The following is a 23,059-nucleotide window of genomic DNA, read 5'->3' as shown; positions in this document are numbered from 1 at the left end:
GCGCAGGTGGGCCGTGGCAAGGGGGCGGAGCAGGGGGAAGCATTGCCTTTTGGGAGTTGTAGTCCCGGCTTGGTCGGCTTCGGGCCTCGTTTCCGGGGCTGGGACTACGAATCCCGATAAGCCTCGCGTGGCGCGGGTCTTCCGGTCTGGCGTCTGACGTCTTCCCCGCCATTGGGTCGGAAGTTCTGGGTCTCTGTTGAGTGAAATGGGTAACGGCGGGCGGAGCGGGCTGCGGCCCGGGAAGGGGAAGGCAAATGATGGGGTGTCAGCGACTCCTACGGCTGCCTCGGCCTCCTGCCAGTACAGATGCATCGAATGCAACCAGGAGGCCAAAGAGTTGTACCGAGACTATAACCACGGTGTGCTGAAGATAACTATCTGCGTGAGTTGTCAGGTGTGGGGTGTCCTTGGAAAGAAAATGGCGCGGCGGGATCTGGAGACCGTGAGGGGCAGGGTCCTCTAATACAGTCTTTAGTTTGGTGGTTGACATTCTCGCCCGGGGTCTTTGCATGAATGCTGGTGCTGATGGAGAACTCAATACCCTACAGCGCTTTCCTCATACTGGGGCATACTTGGCTGGTGAGACCTGACCAGGTGAAGCGACCATCAGGTAGGAATGGGATGTAGGCATTGTGCCGGAAAATTGAAGATCGGGTTAGGCTGACATTTGGGTTCATGCCAAAGCTACTTCATTCTAGCGAATCTCCCTTTCATTGACAGAAGTTATAAATACTATCCTTACCCTCCACAACCCATGCTGAATTCTCCTGGAATGCTTTATTTCAGCATTCCATCTATTGTAGTTATTGAATGGCTACTGTGTACAAAGCGCTATGCTAGACGTTGGTGATACAAAAACCAAAAGTGAGGAAGTAAAAATTCTGCTTCCAAGGTGTTCATAATCTATTTATAGGAGATAATCTTATGTTTAAAGAGTCTACAAAATTGGGAGTTCTTTGAAGGCATTAGCAAAGAACTTCTCACATAATAGGCAGTCAGTACGGTTTTTGTCTCATTTCTGATCTTGTGATTTTCTAATCCTCATTAGTAAAATGTCTGTAGTAACACACAGAGGAGTAGACAAACTGTGCATACCTGTATAATCTGTTGTCAACCATTTAACAATCTGGTGCATACATCCTCAATTTCCTGTTTCTCACTCAAATGCTTTCCCTTGGCAAAATATCAACCCTTGTTAAATCCAACATATTGCCTGGTCTGTCCCTTCATCTGTGCAGCTGTATGCTGCGGGGGGAAAACACCTTAAATTCATGACCATTAACCTAACATAGGCCCTTCATGCCATCTGGCAGTCCTGATACATCTCCCTAGTCCACTCACATTCCCACTTTTCTGGACAATCACCAAATATCCTCTCTCTTCGAGTTTCCCATAGATCCTCTTGTCTTTCACTAAGAAAACAGAAAAAAACTTCCGCAAGCTTTGCAACCACATAAACCCAATATTAACATTTGTTATTTATGTGCTATGCTCTGTCATCCCTCCTGTTATTACAGGTGGGCTGTTGGTATACCTGTGTTGGTCTACCTCCACGTGTACACTGGGTCCCATTTTTTCCGTTTACTTAAGGCCATGCCTGTAGCAACACTAGCCTGCTCTGCTGGACCATTCCCACCAGCACTCGTACCTAGTGTTTCTTCCATCAAAAAAACAAAACCACCACCAACAACAAAACACTCCCGTTGGCCCTACTTCCCCCTTTAGCTTCTGCTCTTTTGTTCCTCCCCTAGACAACAAAACTCCTCTAAGAGATATTTGTGCTTGCTATCTTTATCTCCTCTCCTAATCTCTCTTGCACCTACTTCAAACAGACTTTCTTCCCACCCATCATTTCAGTAGAAACAATTCTTGTTAAGATCACTGTGGACTTCCACTTTGTTAAATCCAGTAGTCGATTTTCAGTTGGTTAACTGAGAATCAGTAGCATTTGGCCTTATTACTTCCTCCTCCTTGAAACACTGCGAGCTTGCCAGGCACAGTACTCTTCTTACTGTCTTCTTACAGCGCTGGCTATTTTCTCTAAATCTCCTTTCTGGTTTTGCCTCACTTCCTTACCTTGTAACCACAGAGTACTCTATACCTCAGTCGCTGGCCTCTTCCTGTCTGCATGTGCTCCCTTAGAAAGCTCATTCTATCATATGGCTTTAAGTACCATGTAAATTGTAGTAACTCCTGAACTTATATTTCCAGCCCAAACCTGTTCACTGAACTCCAGACTCAAATATCCAACTACCTACTTGACTTCTCCACTTGGATTTCAGTAGACACCTCAAACTCTTCCATCACAATTAATGGGATCTCTACCATTTTAGTTCCTAAGACCAAAAAACTTAGAGTCATTTTTGATTCCTCTCTCTCATATCCCATATTCAGTTGCTCAGCAAATCCTATTAGCTCTATCTTCAAACTATTATTCAGAATCTGCTACTTCTCACTACTCCTACTACTGCAACCCTGCTCTAAGCCACCATCATGTCTCACCTGGACTGTTGTCATAACTCTTACCTGGTCTCCCTAAGTCACCCTCCCACCTCTGCAGTCTCTTCTCCTTACAGCAGCCAGGGACTGACTGATCCTTTAAAAATGTAAGTTAGATCATGTCATTCCTCTGGTCAGAACCTTCCAGTGACTTTCCATCTCACTCAGAGTTAAGGCCACAGACCTTGCACTGGCTTAGAAGGCCCTCTGTAGTCTCCTGCTACTTTCTTCCTCCCATATCCACTGCGGTCCCACTGGCTGCCTGATGTTTCTCAAACAAACCAGACGGGTTCTTTCCTCAGGGCCTTTGCACGCTGCCTGGAGCACTCTTCTCTGAGGTATCGGCATGGCTCATTTCCTTACCTCCTTCAAGTACTTTTCCCAACATCTCAGGGCGGCCTACTCTGACTACCCTATTAAAAATTATGATACCGTTCTCAGCTGTATCTTTCTCCATAGCACCTATCATCTTGTAATAGTCTATATAATTGATGTATTATCTCCTGTTTCCTCCTACTGGAATGTAAGCTACAGAAGGACAGACATTTTGTCTATTTTATTCATTAATGTAGCTAGATCATCCAGAACAGTGCTTTACACATAGTAGGTACTCAATAAATATTTGTTGAATGCCTGGACCATTTTCAGGTTTTTAGATTAGCATATTTTTGGCCATCAGGGAGGAGGGGGAGAACAGTATCTTATATATGATCTGACATTAATGACTTTTGGACTGGTCCTATTAAATGATCATCTGGAAGAGGATAACCACATTAACTGTGAATATGGTCTTTTGTCCAAAGAAAAGCTAGTATTTGTATATGCATTTTAGTTAGTAACCTTTAATAATATAAAACAGTCTTTTTATATTATATTAGCATTAAGCTAATAAAATCCCTTTCCTAATCATCAGATGCTTAAGTCTTTATACTTTTATTTTTGGAAAGACAAAATAATTATTGGATAGCTGTTCAGGTCAATAGCCACCTCCCACCTTCCTGTTTTCCCCTACCATCGTATTCTCCTTCCCAGGAGACAGATTTTAGAGTTATGTTTGGAATATTGATTGGTGGCACGGTACATTATGGATTCATTACTGTACACAGCCATTCCATAATGAGATAGAACATGTAACGGCCTCATTTTTATCATGCTAATGCACAGTAAAGTTTAAGCCATAATAGCATTTCTCAGGAAAAATCATTTAGTTGATGCCAGACTCTGAAATATTAAACCATAAAGTGATGAATTTTGTAAAGGCTTTCCAACTTTTGAGATATAAAAAGTAAAAAGTTTTTAGATCCAGGCTATTTGTCGTGAAATAGTGTCCAAAGTTTCTAAGTGGTTACAGTGGGTAAATGATACATACTTTGGTCTCTTTCCCTGCCATTTTTGGAGTCAGCGAGACCCTCAGTCTGATTTCCCACCTGTATTTTGCATCCTAATCTCCTTTCCCTTTGCTCTGCTTGTTTTTCTGCTGCCATTCCTCCCAGCTCACCTGTGTTTGTCTAGTTTTCCTTCATCTAATATAACATGTCCTTCCGCTTCAGCTCTTCAAAATTTATTACAATTATTCTTAAAGATGTAATACTTTTAATATCCTGTAGTTCCTGGCTTATTTTAAGTGCTCAGATATTTGGTAAGTTCATTATTATGGTAACAAAACAAAACAAGACTCCATTAAGATTCTCGTTTCAGTTCGTTCAGCACTAAAGCATGTGACTCCCGCCCTTGGGATGCTGGATGCAGAGCAGAGGGCTCTAATTTTAAGATACATGTTTGCTTATTGTGGAGCTAAAATTAAACAGATTTGAGAATAAGTGAAGGGAATGGTCCTAAAGATGATGGGAAGAAAGAAGCAGCAAGAATATTCCAGGCTGGGTGTGGTGGCTCACGCCTATAATCCTAGCACTCTTGGAGGCCAAGGCAGGAGGATTACTTGAGCTCAGGAGTTGGAGACCAGCCTGAGCAAGAGCGAAACCCCGTCTCTACTAAAAATAGAAAGAAATTAGCTGGACAACTAAAAATATATAGAAAAAATTAGCCAGGCATGGTGCCGCGTGCCTGTAGTCCCAGCTACTGGGGAGGCTGAGGCAGGAGGATCACTTGAGCCCAGAAGTTTGAGGTTGCTGTGAGCTAGGCTGATGCCATGGCACTCTAGCCCGGGCAAGAGAGTGAGACTCTGTCTCAAAAAAAAAAAAAAAAAAAAAAAGTCCAGAAAAAAATTGGTTTGGCCAATTTATATTCTAAAAGAGATGTGATTCATTAGGGAGTTGGAGGCTATGGCACACAAAGTCAGTCATCGCCATCTTAAGATGAAGGTGGTAAAAAATTTGAATTCCAGAGTGTGCATGGATTTTCCCTGTGCTGGAGAGATTGCTTAGAGGGAAACTTTATCTTTTCCGGATACTTGTCTATTAAGCAGTAAGTTATATGGAATGGAACAATTTTGCCAAAATAAGAAAATGTATTTACTGAATTTTCAAAAACATAACTTCCAATAAGATGTTTTACTACAGTTGTTGGGTTCGTGTGTGTGTGTGCGTGTGTGTGCAGTTTTCCTCCTTACGTTCAAAGTGAAGGCGTGAGGAAAAGTAAGCTGAGAGCAGCACGTAAGGGCAAAGCAAGTCATAGAGGGAGAACACGGCAGAGTTAGGTCTAAACTGACCGGAGAACCAGCGGACTCCAGTGAACTCTCAGTGTTTATAAAACACTCAGAGTCCTAGGAAGGGAAGATGGAGAAAGCGCATGGCACGTCACGTGGTACCAGAAGCTGCCCCTTCTGTTTGGTTTCACGTCACCCTGTGCTCATCCCATTGTAGCACCTGGGATGCTACACAGTGTCGTGACTGTGGTCATCAGATCATGTCATAGTGACTGTTTGTCTTCCCCTTCTAAACTGCAGTGTCCTTGAGCTTAGCGACTTTTGGTTAAAGGTGAACGTGTAGTACCTTAGAAGTGCCTGGCCCAAGAAATGACCGAGAAAAGAGAGCTGCTGTTATAAATGTAATGGCCTCACCAAAAATATTTGTCAAGCAAAGGAATGCAAAAGCAGAAACAGCTGCTGTGTCTCTTGGTGCTGGTTTGTGCCTACCTCCTAAAAATTGTCCAAATCCTCAGTCTTAGACTTGTGATGCTGTCTGAATGTAGGTTTTAGAGAATTTTAAAGGACAGAGGACCCCTGACCTCTTAGTGGTTTCATTTTAAAATAAAGTGGGATCTCTTGTCTTCCAATCTTCTTCCAATCTATGAACAGAGGAAATGTGCTCCACACAGGTAGCACAGGAAGAAAAATATAAAACAGCTCCTTGTGAATATGGAATTTCTGACTCTGGGGCTTCTGTTTAGTTGCTGCCTTACCCTCTGCTCAGGTAAGGAACTGCAAAAATAATAATTCCTCACACCTCAGTTTGATTAAGTAGATTTAAACTTGAGGTAACAACACAATCTTCCTTCCTGGGTTCACTTGATAACTGGGAAAACATACCTATTTCTTGTAATGACATGAATGAAGCGGAGAAACTCTTTAAGTTGGAAACAAATACCACGTTTGATTACATTTCAAGTACAGCGTTAATATTCTTCAGTGTACTTCATTTTTCTTCCAGCATTTTGATGTAAGTAAAAGACCATCCTTGCATATTTTTATACTCGTCACTTCTTGTATTTCAATTTTATCCTCTCAAAGTTTCGAAATGTTTTTGTGTTTGAATTATAGCCATCCCAGTGGTCCCCCTTATCTGAGGGGGATAGTAATATGTTCCAAGAGACCCAGTGGGTGCCCACAACCACACATAGCATTCAGCCTGATTGCTGTCAGTCACAACATGTTTCTGTTCATGCCTTCCCCCCACAAATGTAACACCTTTACCATCTTAACTAAGCACTTACCACCTTAACTAAGCACTTACCACACACTGTGACCTCAACTTTTGTAGCTTGAGGTGTGACAGCAAAACTAGCATGAATTTCTTTTTTCTTCACAATTTCACGAATAGGAGATTCATTCTTATTATAGATCTTAGCAACCTCAGCATAAATTTTTTTTTCTTATTAAGGCAAGAACTTTGACCTTTTTCACCTAAACAATGCGCTTACCTTTTCATTTAAAGAAGGTGCTTTATAGCCTCTCTTTGGCATATCCAGATTGCCAGCATCACCGCTCTTGCACTTTGGGGTCATTATTATGTCCAGTAAGGGCGACTTGAACACAAGCACTGCGATACCGCGGCATTCAGTCTGGTGACTGAGATGGCTGCCGAGTGACTAACAGGTGGGATCATCCACAGCTGAGATATGCCGGACAAAGGGATGATTCACACCCCGGGCAGCAGAGCAGGACGGCATGCAATTTATAACTCATGAGTAGTTTATTTCTGGAATTTTCCATTTAATATTTCAGACCACTGTTGACCGTGCAGAACTGCAGACAAGGAGGGTTCCCTGTAGTTTTACGAAGTAAACTGTAGCATTGATCAACTTTGCAACCCATACTGCTTCAAATGTCACATTTCCAATGAGCTTGTCTGGGGTTTTTTTGGTTGGTTTGTTTTTGAGAGAGTCTCGCTCTGTTGCCCAGGCTAGAGTACAGTGGCACCGTCACAGCTCACTGCAACCTCCAACTCCTGGGCTCAAGCGATCCTCCTGCCTCAGCCTCCCGAGTAGCTGGAACTACAGACATGTGCCACCACACCCCCAGCTAATTTTTCTATTTTTCATAGAGATGGGAATCTCGCTCTTGCTCAGGCTGGTTTTCAACTCTTGGCCTCAGGTGATCCTCTCATCTTGGCCTCCCAAAGTACTAGGATACAGGCATAAGCCACCACACTGGGGCTGTGAGCTTGTTTTTATGTACCTGCATTTTATACGTTCTACTGGTATTGGGATCTGATAACAGCGTAATCACGTGTGTACAGAACCTGAATTCCAAATTGGTAACCCTTTAGGGGGCAAAAATTCACTTGACAGGCGCTGCTGAGAGCCAAGGGAGGCTGGATTTGGGAACCGAGAGCCAGGCTGCACCGCCCAGTTCCTTACACATAGCCCAGCACTCTCCACTGTCCCTTCTGTAGCAGAGAAAGACAATTTTCTTTCCCTGTTCTCAGTGTTAATGGAGAAAAAACCAGGCTTCCCCTGGCATCGGCCACCTCAGCATCCTCATCCCCGGCACTGTGCCCGTCTTTACTCACGTGCAGCTCTCGGTAGCTCTGGGGGAAGGGTGGTTTCGCTGAACACTTTCCTCCAAGTCATGTTTCAAGAACCTCAAAGTTGGGGGCCATCTAACCAACAGGCAGCAATTTATCAATGAAAGTACATTGTAAATGTATTTATTTTTTTACCAATTCCTACAAGTCAAAAGTAGAATTGAAAATATTAACAGAAGCCCAGCCGGGCGCGGTGGCTCATGCCTGTAATCCTAACACTGTGGGAGGCCGAGGTGAGAGGATCGCTTGAGCTCAGGAGTTCGAGACCAGCCTGAGCAAGAGTGAGACCCCCGTCTCTACTAAAAATAGAAAGAAATTATCTGACCAACTAAAAATATATATAGAAAAAATTAGCTGGGCATGGTGGCGCATGCCTGTAGTCCCAGCTACTCAGGAGGCTAAGGCGGTAGGAGGCAAGAGAATCAGTTAAGCCCAGGAGTTCGAGGTTGCTGTGAGTTACCATGACGCCTCTGCACTCTACCCAGGGCAACAGAGTGAGACTCTGTCTCCAAAAAAAAAAAAAAAACAGAAAAACACACAAAAAAATGGAAACCCTACAGATTGAAGGTAGAATCTCCTGGGAGACTTTCCTGCCTAACCTCAGTCTTTAAGTCAGGTATCTTTTTGGCTTCTTGCATATGGGTTTAAAATATTAATATTTCTAGCCTAGAGTATATTTAGTCATTTTTGAAATCACTTCTTATACAGATGAACATTTTATATCTGAATGGAAGTTTATTTAAATAAATGCTGATATGGCCTTGTTGCTATACACGTCCAAATAGACTCTGCTGTTTTGAAATCTTTTAGGATTTCAGAATGCATGACTTTGCTTGTTCTAATATTATCTTGTATTATTTCAGAAATCCTGCCAGAAACCTGTAGACAAATACATCGAGTATGACCCTGTTATCATCTTGATTAATGCTATTTTATGCAAAGCCCAGGCCTACAGACATATTCTTTTTAATACTACAATAAATGTAAGTTGTGGTAATTTTTTTACATTTTACTTGATGCTGTTGCATTTTAAAAGAATAATATGAATTTTGAACAGAATTAAAGAATATTATAAAAAGGAAAAAGAAATACTAGCTTAAGAGTGATTCTTTTATCTCAACAAGTCTGGAAGTTTCTAGAAATAACAGGTGTTGATTTAAAAAGATACACAATACTTAATGTTTAAGAATGTGGTCACTGGCAGGAAACTGACAAACCATAATCTGGATTGCCTTTCGTTAGGTTGAAGCAGGCATCACTGATTTTAAACAGAATAAAATAAAGCATATCCAGATAGAGAATTGTTCCTGAAAGAAGTAAGCAGACATTAAAATAAAAATGTTAAAAAAGACAATTTATTGTATTTTATACTCTTTTATTAAAGGAATGTATAAAGTAAATAACAACATTGAGTTTAATCAGAAAAGTCCTGATTTATAAAGTTGGATTTTTTAAAATATACTTTTAGTGTGTTGACTTGTGAGCTCTTTAATAGTTTGGTTAGAGATGACAGGTAAAATACAGGACACCCCCAGTTAATCTGAGTTTCAGATACACAACAAATACATTTTTAGTGTAAATGTATCCCAAATGTTCCATGGAACATACTTAGAAAAAAACATTTATGCATTGTGTATCTGAAATTCGAATTTAACCTGGTGTCATGTGTTTTTGTTTGCTAAATCTGGCAACCCTAAGTTTGGGCTAACTTGGACAGTTACGATGCAGTTTATTTATCCCTGTCCCACCCCCCAAGTTAAATAACCAGGGTAGTATTTAAATTACCAGAGCACTGATTCTCAAACATTGCTACACATTGGAATCAGCTGGGGGGTGGGGACAGCCTTAAACCTGCCAAGCCGAGGCCTCCCTAGAACCAATTTAATCAGAATCTTTGGGGATGGGATCCAGGCATCGCTATTTTCCAGATCTCCCCAGGTGACTGCAGGGTGCAGCCCGGGGGACTAGTGTGCCGGCTGGAGCAGCCTCAGAAGCCTAAGGCCGATACCTGCCCCTGGACCACATGGGCTTCACACGCGTGTTTTCTGTTCCCCACTTTGTATTGATGGGCAAAGCTCAATCTATAGGAGAAATATATAGGCAAAAGCCAATTCTTGTTGTTTAATATTTCTATTTTAGCCAAAATTCCAGTCTTAGGAACTTCCCGCTTTTAATTGCTCTTTCAACATATTGAGTTCTACTCATCCAGTGCAGAGGCATTTTTTTTAAATTTATGTTTAATAGTTTCTTATGCAGTATCATGGAACCTTCAGATTAAATCTATTCTCTTATTGCTGTTTCCATCTATACATGAGTCACATAAATCCTCTGCTTGATTCTGAGTATAGGACAGATGTTGAAAATGTATAATGAAAGATGAACTACTATTTAAAACAGTTATTTTTAACTAAGGGTGCACAGTGCGCATTAGAATTCCCCTGGGAGCTATTTCAAAATATGGATGTCCAGGTTTTACTACCAAAGATTCTGAATGAGGACTGGAGCCTGCACATTTATATTTTGAAAAATCTCCCCATTTGATTCTGATGGACATTGCTGATTAAGAGCCACTGCAATTAGGCACTTAATTGGACAGTTCTGAATTCGAAAAGCAATTAGATGGGACGTTCTTCAAAACCATGAATACTTAGCTACCTCTGTGCCTGGTGATATTAAGTGCAACTAAGTGTTTCTTTACCTAATTGAATGGCAATGTCTTTGACTGTCAGATCCATGGAAAACTCTGCATGTTTTGTTTGCTTTGTGAAGCATACCTGAGGTGGTGGCAGCTTCAAGATTCCAGCCAGAACACCGCCCCTGACGACTTGATCAGATACGCCAAGGAGTGGGATTTCTATAGAATGTTTGCCATTGCTTCTTTAGGTAAGGAGACACCACACTTTCCATTCTTAGTTAACCAGTATTTGACTGTTCTGATTAAAATAAAGACATGTAGTCTTAATCACTGATAAGAGAAGCTACTTATCACTCGAAACTTGAGACTGTATTTTCAGCTCCGCCACTAACCTGTGAGTTAGTCTGTCAAAATTACCTGCTTTTTATTTGTTACCACACATGTGGTATGGAAATAGTTCTGCTTATCAAATTAGAGAATTTCATAAAGTATTTGAAGCATAATATTGTTGATAAAATTCTTTATGTTTAAGTTCTGATTATATAGTTTAAGGATTACGTAAGTCCCATCTTTATTAAAACAGATTGATAATGGACAGACATTACCCAGTGTACTAATTGCATGATACTAGTGCAATACATTTAATAGGAAAAACTTGTCAATTACATGATTGCATACAGGGAAATGGGCTGCTCCCCAAAATTGCTTTGGTTCACAAAGTGCATTTCTTCAGAATTTGGATTTGTGACTTAAGTTATCATTTTTCTAAGGTCAGAATTATGTTAAATTAATTTCTGTGACTCTTATTACTCATTTCCATGCTTCTCTGCTTCTAAATTCTTTAGAAGCAGAGTTTAATTATAATGAAACTTTATTTTAGTCATACCAAGCCTCCGTCTACTTCCTTGTCTTATTTCTAGACCGTGTGTCCTCTTTTGCCCTCTGTCTTCTCTGTCTGCCCTCTCTCTTGTTCATCTCACCTGTCTGCTGGGAACTCCCAACAGAGTCCTGCCCATCTCTAATCTAGGCCTTTCTCCACACCTCTAGCCTATCCAGCTGCCTTCGCAACATCTCCGCTTACATATCTGTAATCTCCATGCCCATAACCAAGCTCCTCGACTCTCTGCTCCATCCACAGCCTTCCCGTGTCAGGGGCAGAGAACTCCATTCTTTTAGTTGCTTAGACCAAAAAGCCTTGGAGTCATCCCCGATGCCTCTTTCTTTGATACCCAGTGGTCAGATCATCAGGAAATCCCATTGGCTCCACCTTCAGGATAGTCCTCCTACTGTACTACTGCTACGGTCCACTGCCCCTGTGGCCACCACCCTGACGCAGGCCACCCTCATCGCTCACCGGGATCACTGCATGAGCCTCCTTGTTTTCTAGCCCAGTTCTCCAACAATGGATTCGCAACAGAGAATAGTCCTTTCCAGACGAGTCAGATCACGTTGCCCCATCGCCCATATCCACTCTGGCCCAGCCTCTCTGGTTAACTCGCTTCAAACACAGTGGATGAGCTTCCACCTTCAGGCCTTTGGACTGGCTGTTCCCTCTGCCTGGACTGCGTGTCCCCCCAATGCCCACATGTCTGACACCCTCCCAGCCCTCAAGTCTTTACTGAAGTGTCACCTTCTCAATGAAGCGTACCTTGACCAACGCTATCAGCCCCCCTCTGATATTCCTGATCTCCCATTCCTGCTCTGCTGTTTTTCTTGTGGTACTTATCACCCGACACATCACAGAAGTTATCTGTTATCTCTTCTCTGTGGTCTGCCTCCCCCGCTGACGCTGACGTGCAAACTGAATGAGGGCAGGGCTCTTTGTTTCCATCACTGGTGCAGTTCAAGCCCTTAGATGCCTGGCCTGTAGTAGGTGTTCAATAAACATGTTCTAAGATAAACTACTACATGGTCATATTTTTAATCTAATATAAGAAAAAAAGCTTATTTCCAAATAAGATAGGAATTCCTATAGCAACTACTCTAGTGGATGTTTTGACACTTAATCAGAAAATTCTTTCTACTGTTACTTAGCATTTTTATGTATCTTAATCTAATCCCTGGTTAGATTATAAAGCCCTAAAGGAGTTGATTTAAGAATATCTTATATAGGCCGGGCGCGGTGGCTCATGCCTGTAATCCTAGCACTCTGGGAGGCCGAGGTGGGTGGATCGCTCAAGGTCAGGAGTTCGAGACCAGCCTGAGCAAGAGCGAGATCCCGTCTCTACTAAAAAAAAATAGAAAGAAATGATTTGGACAGCTAAAAAATATATATAGAGAAAATTAGCCGGGCATGGTGGCGCATGCCTGGAGTCCCAGCTACTCGGGAGGCTGAGGCAGGAGGATCGCTTGAACCCAGGAGTTTGAAGTTGCTGTGAGCTAGGCTGATGCCACGGCACTCTAGCCCAGGCAACAGAGCGAGACTCTGTCTCAAAAAAAAAAAAAAAAAAAGAAAAGAATATCTTATATAGAGCATTTTATAATGTAAAAAACTACTGTTATGGGTATTATCTAATTTACTTTTCACAGCTGTCCTCTGAGGCAGGTGGGTTAGGGTTCTCCCCTATCTGTCGCTGTAGAAACATAGATGCAGCCGCGGTAAGTGACTTCCCCAAAGCCCCACAGCGGGTCAGTGTCGGCGCTGAGACTGGGAGAGTCTCCCAGGTCCCCATTCAGTGTGTTCTGCACCGCAGCGTCCTGCGGGTCGGCAGCGTCCTGCGGGTCGGCAGCGGCTCCCACCGAGCCGCCCTGACCCTCGAGAGCCTGAGGGCTGTGCGGTTCCATGAATCCTGTAAATCCTACAGGACAAAGATGCGGAGGTTATGTGGTCCAACCCATCTGGTGTAGGAGACCTTCCCTAGATTCCGGAGATAGTCTGGCTTTGTTTGAGTGTCTCCAACCCACCAGTGTTAGACGGTTGTTGTCGTTCCCTAGTCATTCACTATTCGTTTCTTCAGGGAGTTCTTTATCACGTGTTTGAGCCAAAATCCAAGCTTTCCGGTCTGCCTGTTCGAGCGGATCCAAGCCCTTCAGTTATTTTGAAGGGAGATAACTTGTCTCCGCTGAGGAATCTATCAAATTTCATGCAAGTTGAACCATCCTAAATTATTGTATCGATTCTAATCACCTACATACCGAGGCTCTGCAGTTTGGCTGCACAGCAGAGGGGTTGGGGGGTCGGCCCTCCACACAGCTGAAAATCCACGGAAACTTACCTGGAAACTTACCAACTAACAGCCTGCTATTGACTGGAAGCCCTGCCGATAACATAAACGCTCAATTAATACTTATTTTGTGTGTTATATGTATTATGTACTGTACTGTTTCAAGAAAGTAATCTAGAGAAAAGAAAATGTTATTAAGAGAATCACAAGGAAAAGAAAATATATTGACTGTTTATTAAGTGGAAGTGGATCATCCATAAAGTTCTTTTGCTTATCGTCTTCACGTTGAGTGGGCTGAGGAGGAGCAGGAGGGGTGGGTCTTGCTGTCTCAGGGGAGGCAGAGGCGGAAGGAAATCCTCCTGTAAGTGGACCCAGGCACGTCAATCCCGTGTTGTTCCAGGGTCAGCTGTAATAAGTCATAGAACATTTAAAGAGGAGTATAGTTTCTTCTGCTGTAGTATGATACATGTGTTCCGGAAAAACCCAATTCTGCAGAAATCTAAACAACAAATAACACAGCTTATGGGAACAAAATGGAGTTAGGGACAGACCACTCAGAACATATGCAGCTAGGGAATCAGAGGACTGCCAATCCTAATAAAAATTATAGCACAGTTCAAAGAAATGTTAAATTAGTACTTCATAGGAACTGAACAGATTATGCTGTATTCTGACCATAAGACACAGTGGAACTATTGCTTCTAACCTGGACTCTGTCCTTCTGTGAATACTGTCTGCAAGTATAAAGAATTATACTCAGGCCAGGCATGGTGGCTCACGCCTATAATCCCAACACTTTGGGAGACCGAGGCAGGAGGATCGCTTGAGGCCAGGAGTTCAAGACCAGCCTGAGCAACACAGTGAGAGCTCATCCTGCAAAAAGTAGAAAAATTAGCCAGGTGCGGTGGCATGTGTGTGTGGTCCCAGCTACTCGGGATGCTGAAACAGGAGGATCCCTTGAGCCCAGGAGTTTGAGGTTGCAGTGAGCTATGATGATGCCACTACACTCTGGCCCACGCAACAGAGTGAGATCCTATCTTCAAAAAAAAGAGAGAGAGAGAGAGAGAGAATTGTACTCAAAATGTTGTCAGAATGAATGAGGGAAATCTTTTAATTTAGGCAACAGAATATTCAAAATTTTATAGATGGTAGGCACTCAAATAGTGAAGCACGCACAAAGAAAAATGTCTTTCTGTGTTATCCCATTTTTAGGATAGGTCCCATCATTTAGACTTCACGGCCCCCATCCTCCTTGTGTCATTCTCTCCTTGGAGCTCTCTTACACGGGCATTTAAACAGAATCTTACTTCCTGAGAACTTCAGAAAGTGTATGATTATCATTCTAATGGAGTTACTTTTTCCTCAATGGATGATGAATATTTCATGAAAGAACTATTGAAATATGTTTCTGAAATACCAGCAGGACGTGACACGAAAACCAGGAGTTTATTAAAAAAAAAAGAAGAAGAAAAAGAAATTTTGATCTTGATAAAGCATGTCTAATGAAGTCAGCTAATAAGGTGCATTTTGGAATTTGGTTTATTCTGAAGGGAATATGTTTTGGATGGGGACATTCATGTTTTTATTTTCCATTTCCTCTTTAGAACAAACTGCCTTTTTTATTGGCATTTTTACTTTCCTGTGGGCAGAGCAGCCCGTGACGGCGAAAAAAAAGCCCAACTTCGTTTTGCTCCTGAAAGCATTGCTACTGTCCAGCTACGGAAAGCTCTTGCTGATTCCGGCTGTCATTTGGGAACACGACTACACACCACTGTGCCTCAAACTCATTAAAGTATTTGTCCTCACATCAAATTTTCAGGCCATCAGAGGTACGTTTTTATTCTGCCCTCTCAGCTCTCAACCCGCCATAAAGCTTAAAGCCTTGTTTCTGGAGCACAGTGTTTATACAGCTTGGTGAACCCTGGAATTCTGCATAGCATAACAACACCTGACACAGCTACGGTGCCTTACACTCAGAAGGTACCCAGCATTTGCTCCGTTTAACCACGTAGTACATAACCGTTTTGCAAATGCTTTCACACACACTATTTCTCTCCTGTGAGGTTAGTAGGGCAGCCGTTAGGACTTAGGTTTTATGAATGAGTTTGTGTGGCTCTGAGGGGTAAGTGGCTTTTCCAAAGTGACAAGCCAGGAAGGAATGCTGGATCCGCCTCCCAACCCAGGACAGTTCCTGCTACACCACGGAAGAGATGAGAATCCCACTGCTTCTTCACTTCCCATATCTTGTGAGAAGCGCTGTCTTAAGTGAACCTCTTACCTAATGCTTTGTATCAGGATGCTGATGCTTGGCATCTTGCAAACTGGGGCGGTGGGAGTATCATTTTTTTCCTATTATTTTCTTTATAAGCTTAGAAATGTTTTTATATTTTTTCCTTTAATATGCATGGGAATCTGTCTCTTGATTGGAGGAGGAGGAGGAGCTCGGCATTGGTTCTCCCGAACGATGTGTGGATGGGAAAGTGGGAGAGGGTAGCAGGATAGATTCATGAGAATACAGATTTTCCAAGAACAGCTTTACAAACAGTTCACACTACCACGCAGTTTACAGCCAATGTCATTTAATTAAATTCTTCAGAACTTATTTGCAGTCTTCTCTTTTCCAGTGACCCTAAACACCAACCGAAAGCTCTCCTTGCTGGCCATCCTGAGTGGCTTCGTGCTGGAGAGCATGGTGGTCTACTTCTTCCAGAGGATGGAGTGGGACGTTGGGAGTGACTGTGCCATCTACAGGTCCCAGGACTTCTGAGGAGGTACCGACAGATCGCTGGTGTTCACGCGTTCACGCACGTGGCCTCCAGTCAGGCAGATGCCACTGTGAATAAGTAGGTGCCCTTAGGTAACACGCCCCGTGGCACCTGATTCCCTCCGGGTCGCCCCCGGCCTAAGGATTTTAGTGCATGGCTCCCAGGGTCCTTCGGTTCCTTTTGTCATCTTCAGGGACATCAACGTCCATGTTTTTGTTGCTTCTAGGGTCCCAACCTCACAACTTCCCTAACACCTCTAATCGCACCCCGTCCTGCTAAGATCTCAGACTCTAAAACTGTCTCCCACCCGCCCCCGCCCGTCTCCCTCCCTCACCCATCCCTGGTTTCTGCTGCTCTTCTCGCCTCTAGTTGCTCGACCCCCGACCTGCCTCGACTTCCGACCCGCCTGCCTGGGCTTTGACCACACCTGGAGCCTGTAGGCAGCCGCCGAGCTGTGCCGTCTTAGTCCCTGGAAATCCACCGGCCTCCTGCCTTCCGGCTCACGCGCTTCGCTAAGGCCGCGTCTGTCTCTCCCTAGGGCCGCAGTGTTCTCGAGCGGCCACCCCTGCCGGCGCAGAACCTCGGTGGGCCTCGCTGTCCTGTGCCGTCGCAGCGACCCCATCACACGGCCTCAGCGCGGTCGTTCCACCTGCTTCCCGCGTCCTGCCCCCATGTCTGTGCTCACCGTGCTGAGAGTTGAGTGTCGCAGGTCCCTGAGCTGCCTTCTTCACTGCAGGCCTTCGCTGGTTGCCCGAGTTCTCCTTCCCTCCCTCCTGTCTCGCTCTGCGCTCAGCTTCCTCTCGGGAGCTGTTTCGGGCTGTGGGTCTCCCGCTCGCTCCAGTCACACCCGGCCTCGTGGCTGGCAGCCTCCGTGCCGAGCGAGGACGCAGGGGCCTGGGCAGCCTGCGGAGGGTGGGCTGCAGGGGGACGGCACAGAGGCCTCGCCTGAGGCCCGTGTCAGGGAAAGTCGCGGCCATGCTTGTGGCCACTGCTCCCTCGGTCTGCCACGTCCTCCCTGCAGGTGGCGGCTCTCACCTTCCCTGCCTGTCCTCACGCTCCACCCTCCACTCCTGTCGCCGCAGTCTTCATGCCAGTGAATCCTCTTCCTTCCCACGTCTGCGGAGATGTCGCTGCTTCGTTCATCCTCTCTCCTCTGCGGTGGCTCTTTCCCCTCCCCTGGGCACACGAGTAGCTCTTCCTTCTAGAACAGGGGGTCCGAGCCTGCTTTCCCTGTTTCTTCACTGCCTTTTGTCTTTGTTTTGGGGTTCTTTTTTTTTTTTTCTTTTTGAGACAGAGTCTCGCTCTGTTGCCCGGGCTAGAGTGAGTGCCGTGGCGTCAGCCTAGCTCACAGCAACCTCAGACTCCTGGGCTCAAGGGATCCTCCTGCCTCAGCCTCCTGAGTAGCTGGGACTACAGGCATGCGCCACCATGCCCGGCTAATTTTTTTCGATATATATTTTAGTTGGCCAGATAATGTCTTTCTATTTTTAGTAGAGACGGGGTCTCGCTCTTGCTCAGGCTGGTCTCGAACTCCTGACCTTGAGCGATCCACCCGCCTCGGCCTCCCAGAGCGCTAGGATTACAGGCGTGAGCCACCGCGCCCGGTCCCTGCCTTTTGTCTTTGTAAAATACACTTTCTTTCAGTCTCCTGAATCCAGACTCCTCACGTTCACAGGGAAGCCCCTGCCAGCTCCTCTTCAGAACCCTCCTCCCCCCTGCGCTCTGCTCTGGGCGCCGCTGGCTCATGGCCGCTCCTGGACAGGCCACCACTTCCTTCCAGCCTCAGATCTTCACTGATGCCCTTGCTGGTACCCAGATTCTGTCGCCAGCCCTCTTCTTCGCCCCCTCACCGTGCACAGTCCTCGCAGACCCCTCTCCAGCCTCCCTCTCTGCCGCGTCACCGTCACCGTCGCTGTCGCCAGGGTGGTCCTGCAGGGCCTGAAGCAGGTCTGACGTGGCACTCGGCGTCACCGCCCTGTTCCCACTGAAGCAGAGTCCTGTCCTGACAGCTTTGCTCATGCAACACTCCTGTCTCTCCTCCCTCGGGCCGCAACCCCGCCCCATCTTCTCCTGCCTGAAGGTCACCACAGCCTTATAACCGGCCTCAGCAGGGCCTTGGAAATCTCCAGAACGCTCACTCCTGGCGCCCTCCAGAGTCCTCAGTAGGAGTTTCTCGTCTCTTCCTAAGGAACGTCCCTAGTTTCCTCCAAGTGTCAGTGTGGCCCTTCGTAACGTGGTCCTAATTCTTCTCCCAGGCCTGTTCCCCCACACCCTACACCCGCCACAGGTCCTCCCTCCTCCCGCCTCCTTCCTCCCTCCTCCTTCCTTCCTCCTCCCTGGTTCTCTGGCCGGTCCTAGAGCGCCCTGTTCTCCCCCAGCCAGATCCGGGTGTCTTTGCCTCCGCGGAGTGGAGACTTTCCAAACGCTGGAGTCGTGGGGCTCTCTCCTCTGGTGACCTCCTAGTGCCCAGTTTGACACCAACAGACGTGGACCTAACACGTGACCAAGAGCTTCCAAAGCTGTCCCAGTGTCAGACTTTTGTCCCCTACTTTCATAAGTGCTTCTGCGTGTCAGACCATCAATTATAATTTATAGTTAGGAGAATAAGGTCCCATATCTTCAGTCATTTGAAAACCATTGTCCTGTTTTATGTCATCTCATGGTTTCTACTTGCCTGTGTCTCCTAGTACAATACCATGTGTCTGTGCCTCACTCCCCCGGCCTGGCCAAAGCTCGGTGCCAGGAGAGACGTGGCTCGGGTCCTCCGTATCCACCGGAGCCGGGGCCGCCCAGCGAGTGTGTGTGGATTCGACTGTGAGCAGCACGTGCCGCCTAAACACTTCCTTTGCTGTCTACAGTCGCATTCTTTACTGTCTGCCGCACGGCCAGCTGCATCTGAAAAAGAAGACGTGAGCTATAAACCGGGCTCCTCGTTTCTGATGAATTACGTGAAGCGGAGATTTGGAAATCCGTCCTGGGAAAAAAGCAGTGATGGGGGCAGCGGACACCCAGCCCCACTCACCTCCCCACACGCACCCGAGAAACGGCTCGACCGTTTACACACAGGGTGCACACAGACACACACAGACACGAGGACTGTGGTTACAGGGACTGACACATGCACCAGGTGACAATTTATGTTACAGACAACCCAGGTAAGCACTTCTAATCCACGTGCAATAAGGACCTCAGTGTCATTCCTTGGACATGTTTAATAGCTTTGTCATTTAAATGTTGTTAATGGCTTAAAATAGTAGTATTTTGTGTACTTACAACAATAGAAGCACTTTTCTGTTAATAAAGTCTTTCAGAATAAACTCAGTTTTTGTAAATTTTCATTTCAGTAACAAAGTTACTTTTTAAAACTGGCTGATGCAAAACTAAACAAGATACTGACAACTACTGAATTGTACACTTTACAGGGGTGGAATGTATCTCAATAAAACCATATTTTCAAGGGTGAATTATATCTCAATAAGGCGGTTATTTAAGAAATAGATAAGATAGCTCCTCTCTCGTTTCCACTCCCTTTCGTTCGTTCTCTCATTCATCCTTTACTCACCAGTCCGGATACTTACTGGGGACCTACTCTGTGTGTGTCAGACCCTGTGGGTACAGCTGTAAATGAGACACAGCCCTCTGGGAGTTGACCGGGTAGTGACATTCGGAACCACAAGCGAGAGAACGACCGTGCAGTGTGGTAATGCTATCCAGGGTGGCGGGAACACCTACTGCGGCCTTAGAAGTTGGGGCGGGGCTCTTCTGAGAGGAAGGGGAAAGGAAAGGAATTTTCTAGCATCCTTGGTGGGGAGAATAAGAATGTTCTAGAAGGCAGGGTGGGTGAGGTGGGTGTGCAGGGGCCGGAAGTACACGCATGCCTGGCTGGAGGCTGGGCAGTGGGGGTTTTAATACGACACTAGGAAGTCACGTAAAGGTCAGTTACGAAGGGCTTCGTGAGTTGTAATATATCCCCAGGGACAGTGAAACCAATACAGATCGTTAAAGGAAGAATCCAAAATGGGAAAAAAAAATCCATTGGGTTAACATCTCAGAACAGCACGGGACGGAGAGGGCTGCTGACCACCAGATGGAGCCTTCAGTGGGGAGGAGAGAGGAGACAGGTTCACAGGCGCACAGCCGAAAGGAAAGATCAGTTAAAAACAAGAGTTGGGGGAAAAGACAAAAAATCTAGCACATTGATCATAGCTTTGCAAATCATTGATCTATTAATAACTCAGGTAAGTCAAGATAAACATATCACTCGTTTAAGAATCCATACTCAATTTTTTATCTCCAGTCTTGATCACTATGAAGGTATTTGTTAATCTTAAAAAAAACACAAAAACACACACACAACCAGTATTAGAACGTCTTTCCTTGGTGCCAAGGGTGTGGAAAGTGTGGTAGGGGACTGGCCTAGACCCCCGAGGTCAGAGGAGACCCACCTGACCCATCTCTAATCTTAGGCTCCATTCAGCGCATTGTTTATTACATCACTCCTTGGAGTGAGAAAAGAAAGTTTAAAATCCCAGAAAGAAGGCAAAGAATCTGCTTCAAATGGCCAACTAGGTAGACTGCAGGAGAAGGTAACTAGTTCTCTCACACCCAAGCCTGGGGAGTTCATCTCTATGCCGTTAGCTAGTGGTCCTCAATTTTTTTTCAATATTTTTAATGAAAAATTTCAAAGACACAGGAAAATTTAATGAAAAATTTCAAAGATGTAGAAAAGTGTTTTCATATAGTGAAAAAACATGTACCACCTGGATTCTATTTTTGAGACAGGGTCTCCATGGCCCAGGCTAGGGTGCAGTGGCATCGTCATTGCTCACTGCAACCTAGAACTCCTGGGCTCAAGTGATCCTCCTGCCTCAGCCTCCCAATAGCTGGGACTACAAGCACCCATCACCACGCCCCACTTATTTTTCTTATTTTTCATCTCGCTCTTGCTCAGACTGGTCTCTAACTCCTGGCCTCAAGCAATCCTCCCGCCTCGGCCTCCCAAAGTGCTAAGATTACAGGCACGAGCCACCGCACCTGGCTAAAGTTTGTTTTAAGTATTTCTGAGACTAAGCATAATTGCCCGTAGAAGTTATGTTGGGAAGTTACAAGGTGGTGGTGATGTTTGGTGACTTAGAATGATGTCTGTGTTTTCCAAACCACCCCTCCCCTCAAAGGATTGAGATGAAGATTACAACCAAAAGTGTATTTATAAGAAAACGCACTTGAAGGTATAAACATTAGAACATTTATAGGAGCCCTGTCTTTACTGAAAAGCTCATGCACTCCGGCCACCCTGGAAAACCTATCTCAGAATCACAACTGTAGATCAGTTATGTTGACACCACGGTTGCTCTTGAGTTTTCAACACAGCCAAGAACTAGAGGAGAAAAAGTACACATTTTCTGAAAGCACGATATAGACTAATAAAACATATGGAAAATAGACAAGTGGCCTATGGTTAAAAGATTTTCTAACAGTGTTGGAACCAAATTGGGAAGAAAATATCATGGTTGTATGTATAAGCCACAAAAAGGTATTTTTAGATATTTCCAAGACGAAAAGTTAAAGACATTTTAAAACATCACAGTCTCAGAATGGTTAGGGGATTTGCCTGCGGTCACACACAGTTGGGTCTGTCTCGTGACACTCCTAGTCTACTGAGGGTCCAGGGTCCATCTCGGCCTCTGGCTGTAGTCTATTAGCTGCTTGGGGGTCTGTTTTCCTTTATTGAGAGGAGGGTAATTTACTGTTCTTCAAATACAGGGAACAGAGAACAAGCGGCTTTAAGTGAATAGGGAACTCAAATGACCAGATCCAGATTTAAATAATAAACCTTTGTCTCCAAGGGAAGAAGCTGTGGAAGAAGACGAGCATTTCCCTGTATTCTTTCCTTAGCGGGACACCTGTGAGCCTTCAGCGTTGTAACGTTGACATCTAACACATCCAACCAGAACCTTTCATTATAGAACTGGGAACATACTCTTTTTTTTTTTAATGGGTGAGTTTCATTTTCTTATATATATTTTTCTCTGTTTTTTTAATTTCAGAATATCACAGGGGTACAAATGTTTAGGTTACATATATGGCCTTTGCCCTGCCCGAGCCCGAGCTACAAGAGTGTCCATCCCCCAGACGGTGCGCACGCGCCCATTAGGCGTGTATACCCATCCCCTCCCCCCGACATGCCCGACACCCAGTGCATGTCACTACCTATGTGCATGTGCCTGTGACCAATTAGTACCAGTGTGATGGTGGGTCCACGTGGTGCTTGTTTTTCCATTCGTGTGGTGCGTCACTTAGTAGAATGGGCTCCAGCTCCGTCCAGGATGATACAAGAGGTGCTAGTTCGAACTCCATAGGAACATACTCTGAAGGGAAAAGTTTTTCACCCAAGACTAAATCTGAAATATTCTCTGACTCCTGAAGAGCCAACAGAGAAAGCGCGTTAGAAAAGCAAGAATTTCAGTACCCTAAACAGGATTCTACTTGTTCCTATTTAACAATATTTGTATTAATATATACTATTTACTTTGTGCCAGGCACTATGTCAAGGGCTCTATGACGGTGCCGGGCAGCACACCGGGTGACGATGTGGCGGATGAAGAGCTGGGGTCCCCGAGGTTCATGTGACAATTGACCACACGCTGGGTGGCTTAAAACAACACATTCAATCCCACAAATTCTGGAGGCGAGAAGTCCAAAATCAGTTTCACTGGGCCAAAATCAGCAGCTCTGGGGAGAATCCATTCCCTGCCTCCTCCAGCTCCTGGTGGCCACCGCCATTCCGTGGCT

At 45.0% G+C, this 23,059-nt stretch overlaps 1 protein-coding gene across 3 annotated transcripts; it reads left to right on the top strand.

The window, feature by feature from the left end:
* Positions 1-205: 205 nt before the first annotated feature.
* ARV1 (ARV1 homolog, fatty acid homeostasis modulator) lies at positions 206-19,187 on the top strand. Of its 3 annotated transcripts, none has more exons than XM_069484726.1 (6): positions 206-382; positions 8,567-8,686; positions 10,433-10,586; positions 15,107-15,331; positions 16,127-16,273; positions 19,126-19,187. In XM_069484726.1, exons 1-5 carry the CDS (start codon positions 206-208, stop codon positions 16,267-16,269), a joined length of 819 nt encoding a protein of 272 aa, XP_069340827.1. In that variant the 3' UTR covers positions 16,270-16,273; positions 19,126-19,187. The 3 variants fall into 3 exon arrangements, with proteins under 3 accessions (XP_069340827.1, XP_069340828.1, XP_069340826.1); XM_069484727.1 differs by lacking the exon at positions 19,126-19,187 and adding an exon at positions 16,637-17,518; XM_069484725.1 differs by lacking the exon at positions 19,126-19,187 and having other exon boundaries at positions 16,127-17,518.
* Positions 19,188-23,059: the final 3,872 nt, after the last annotated feature.

This window comes from Eulemur rufifrons, chromosome 11 (genome assembly GCF_041146395.1).
Source record: "Eulemur rufifrons isolate Redbay chromosome 11, OSU_ERuf_1, whole genome shotgun sequence".
NCBI lineage: Eukaryota > Metazoa > Chordata > Mammalia > Primates > Lemuridae > Eulemur > Eulemur rufifrons.
The sequence above is the reverse complement of the archived record's forward strand: the minus strand, read 5'-3'. Positions and strand labels throughout refer to the sequence as shown.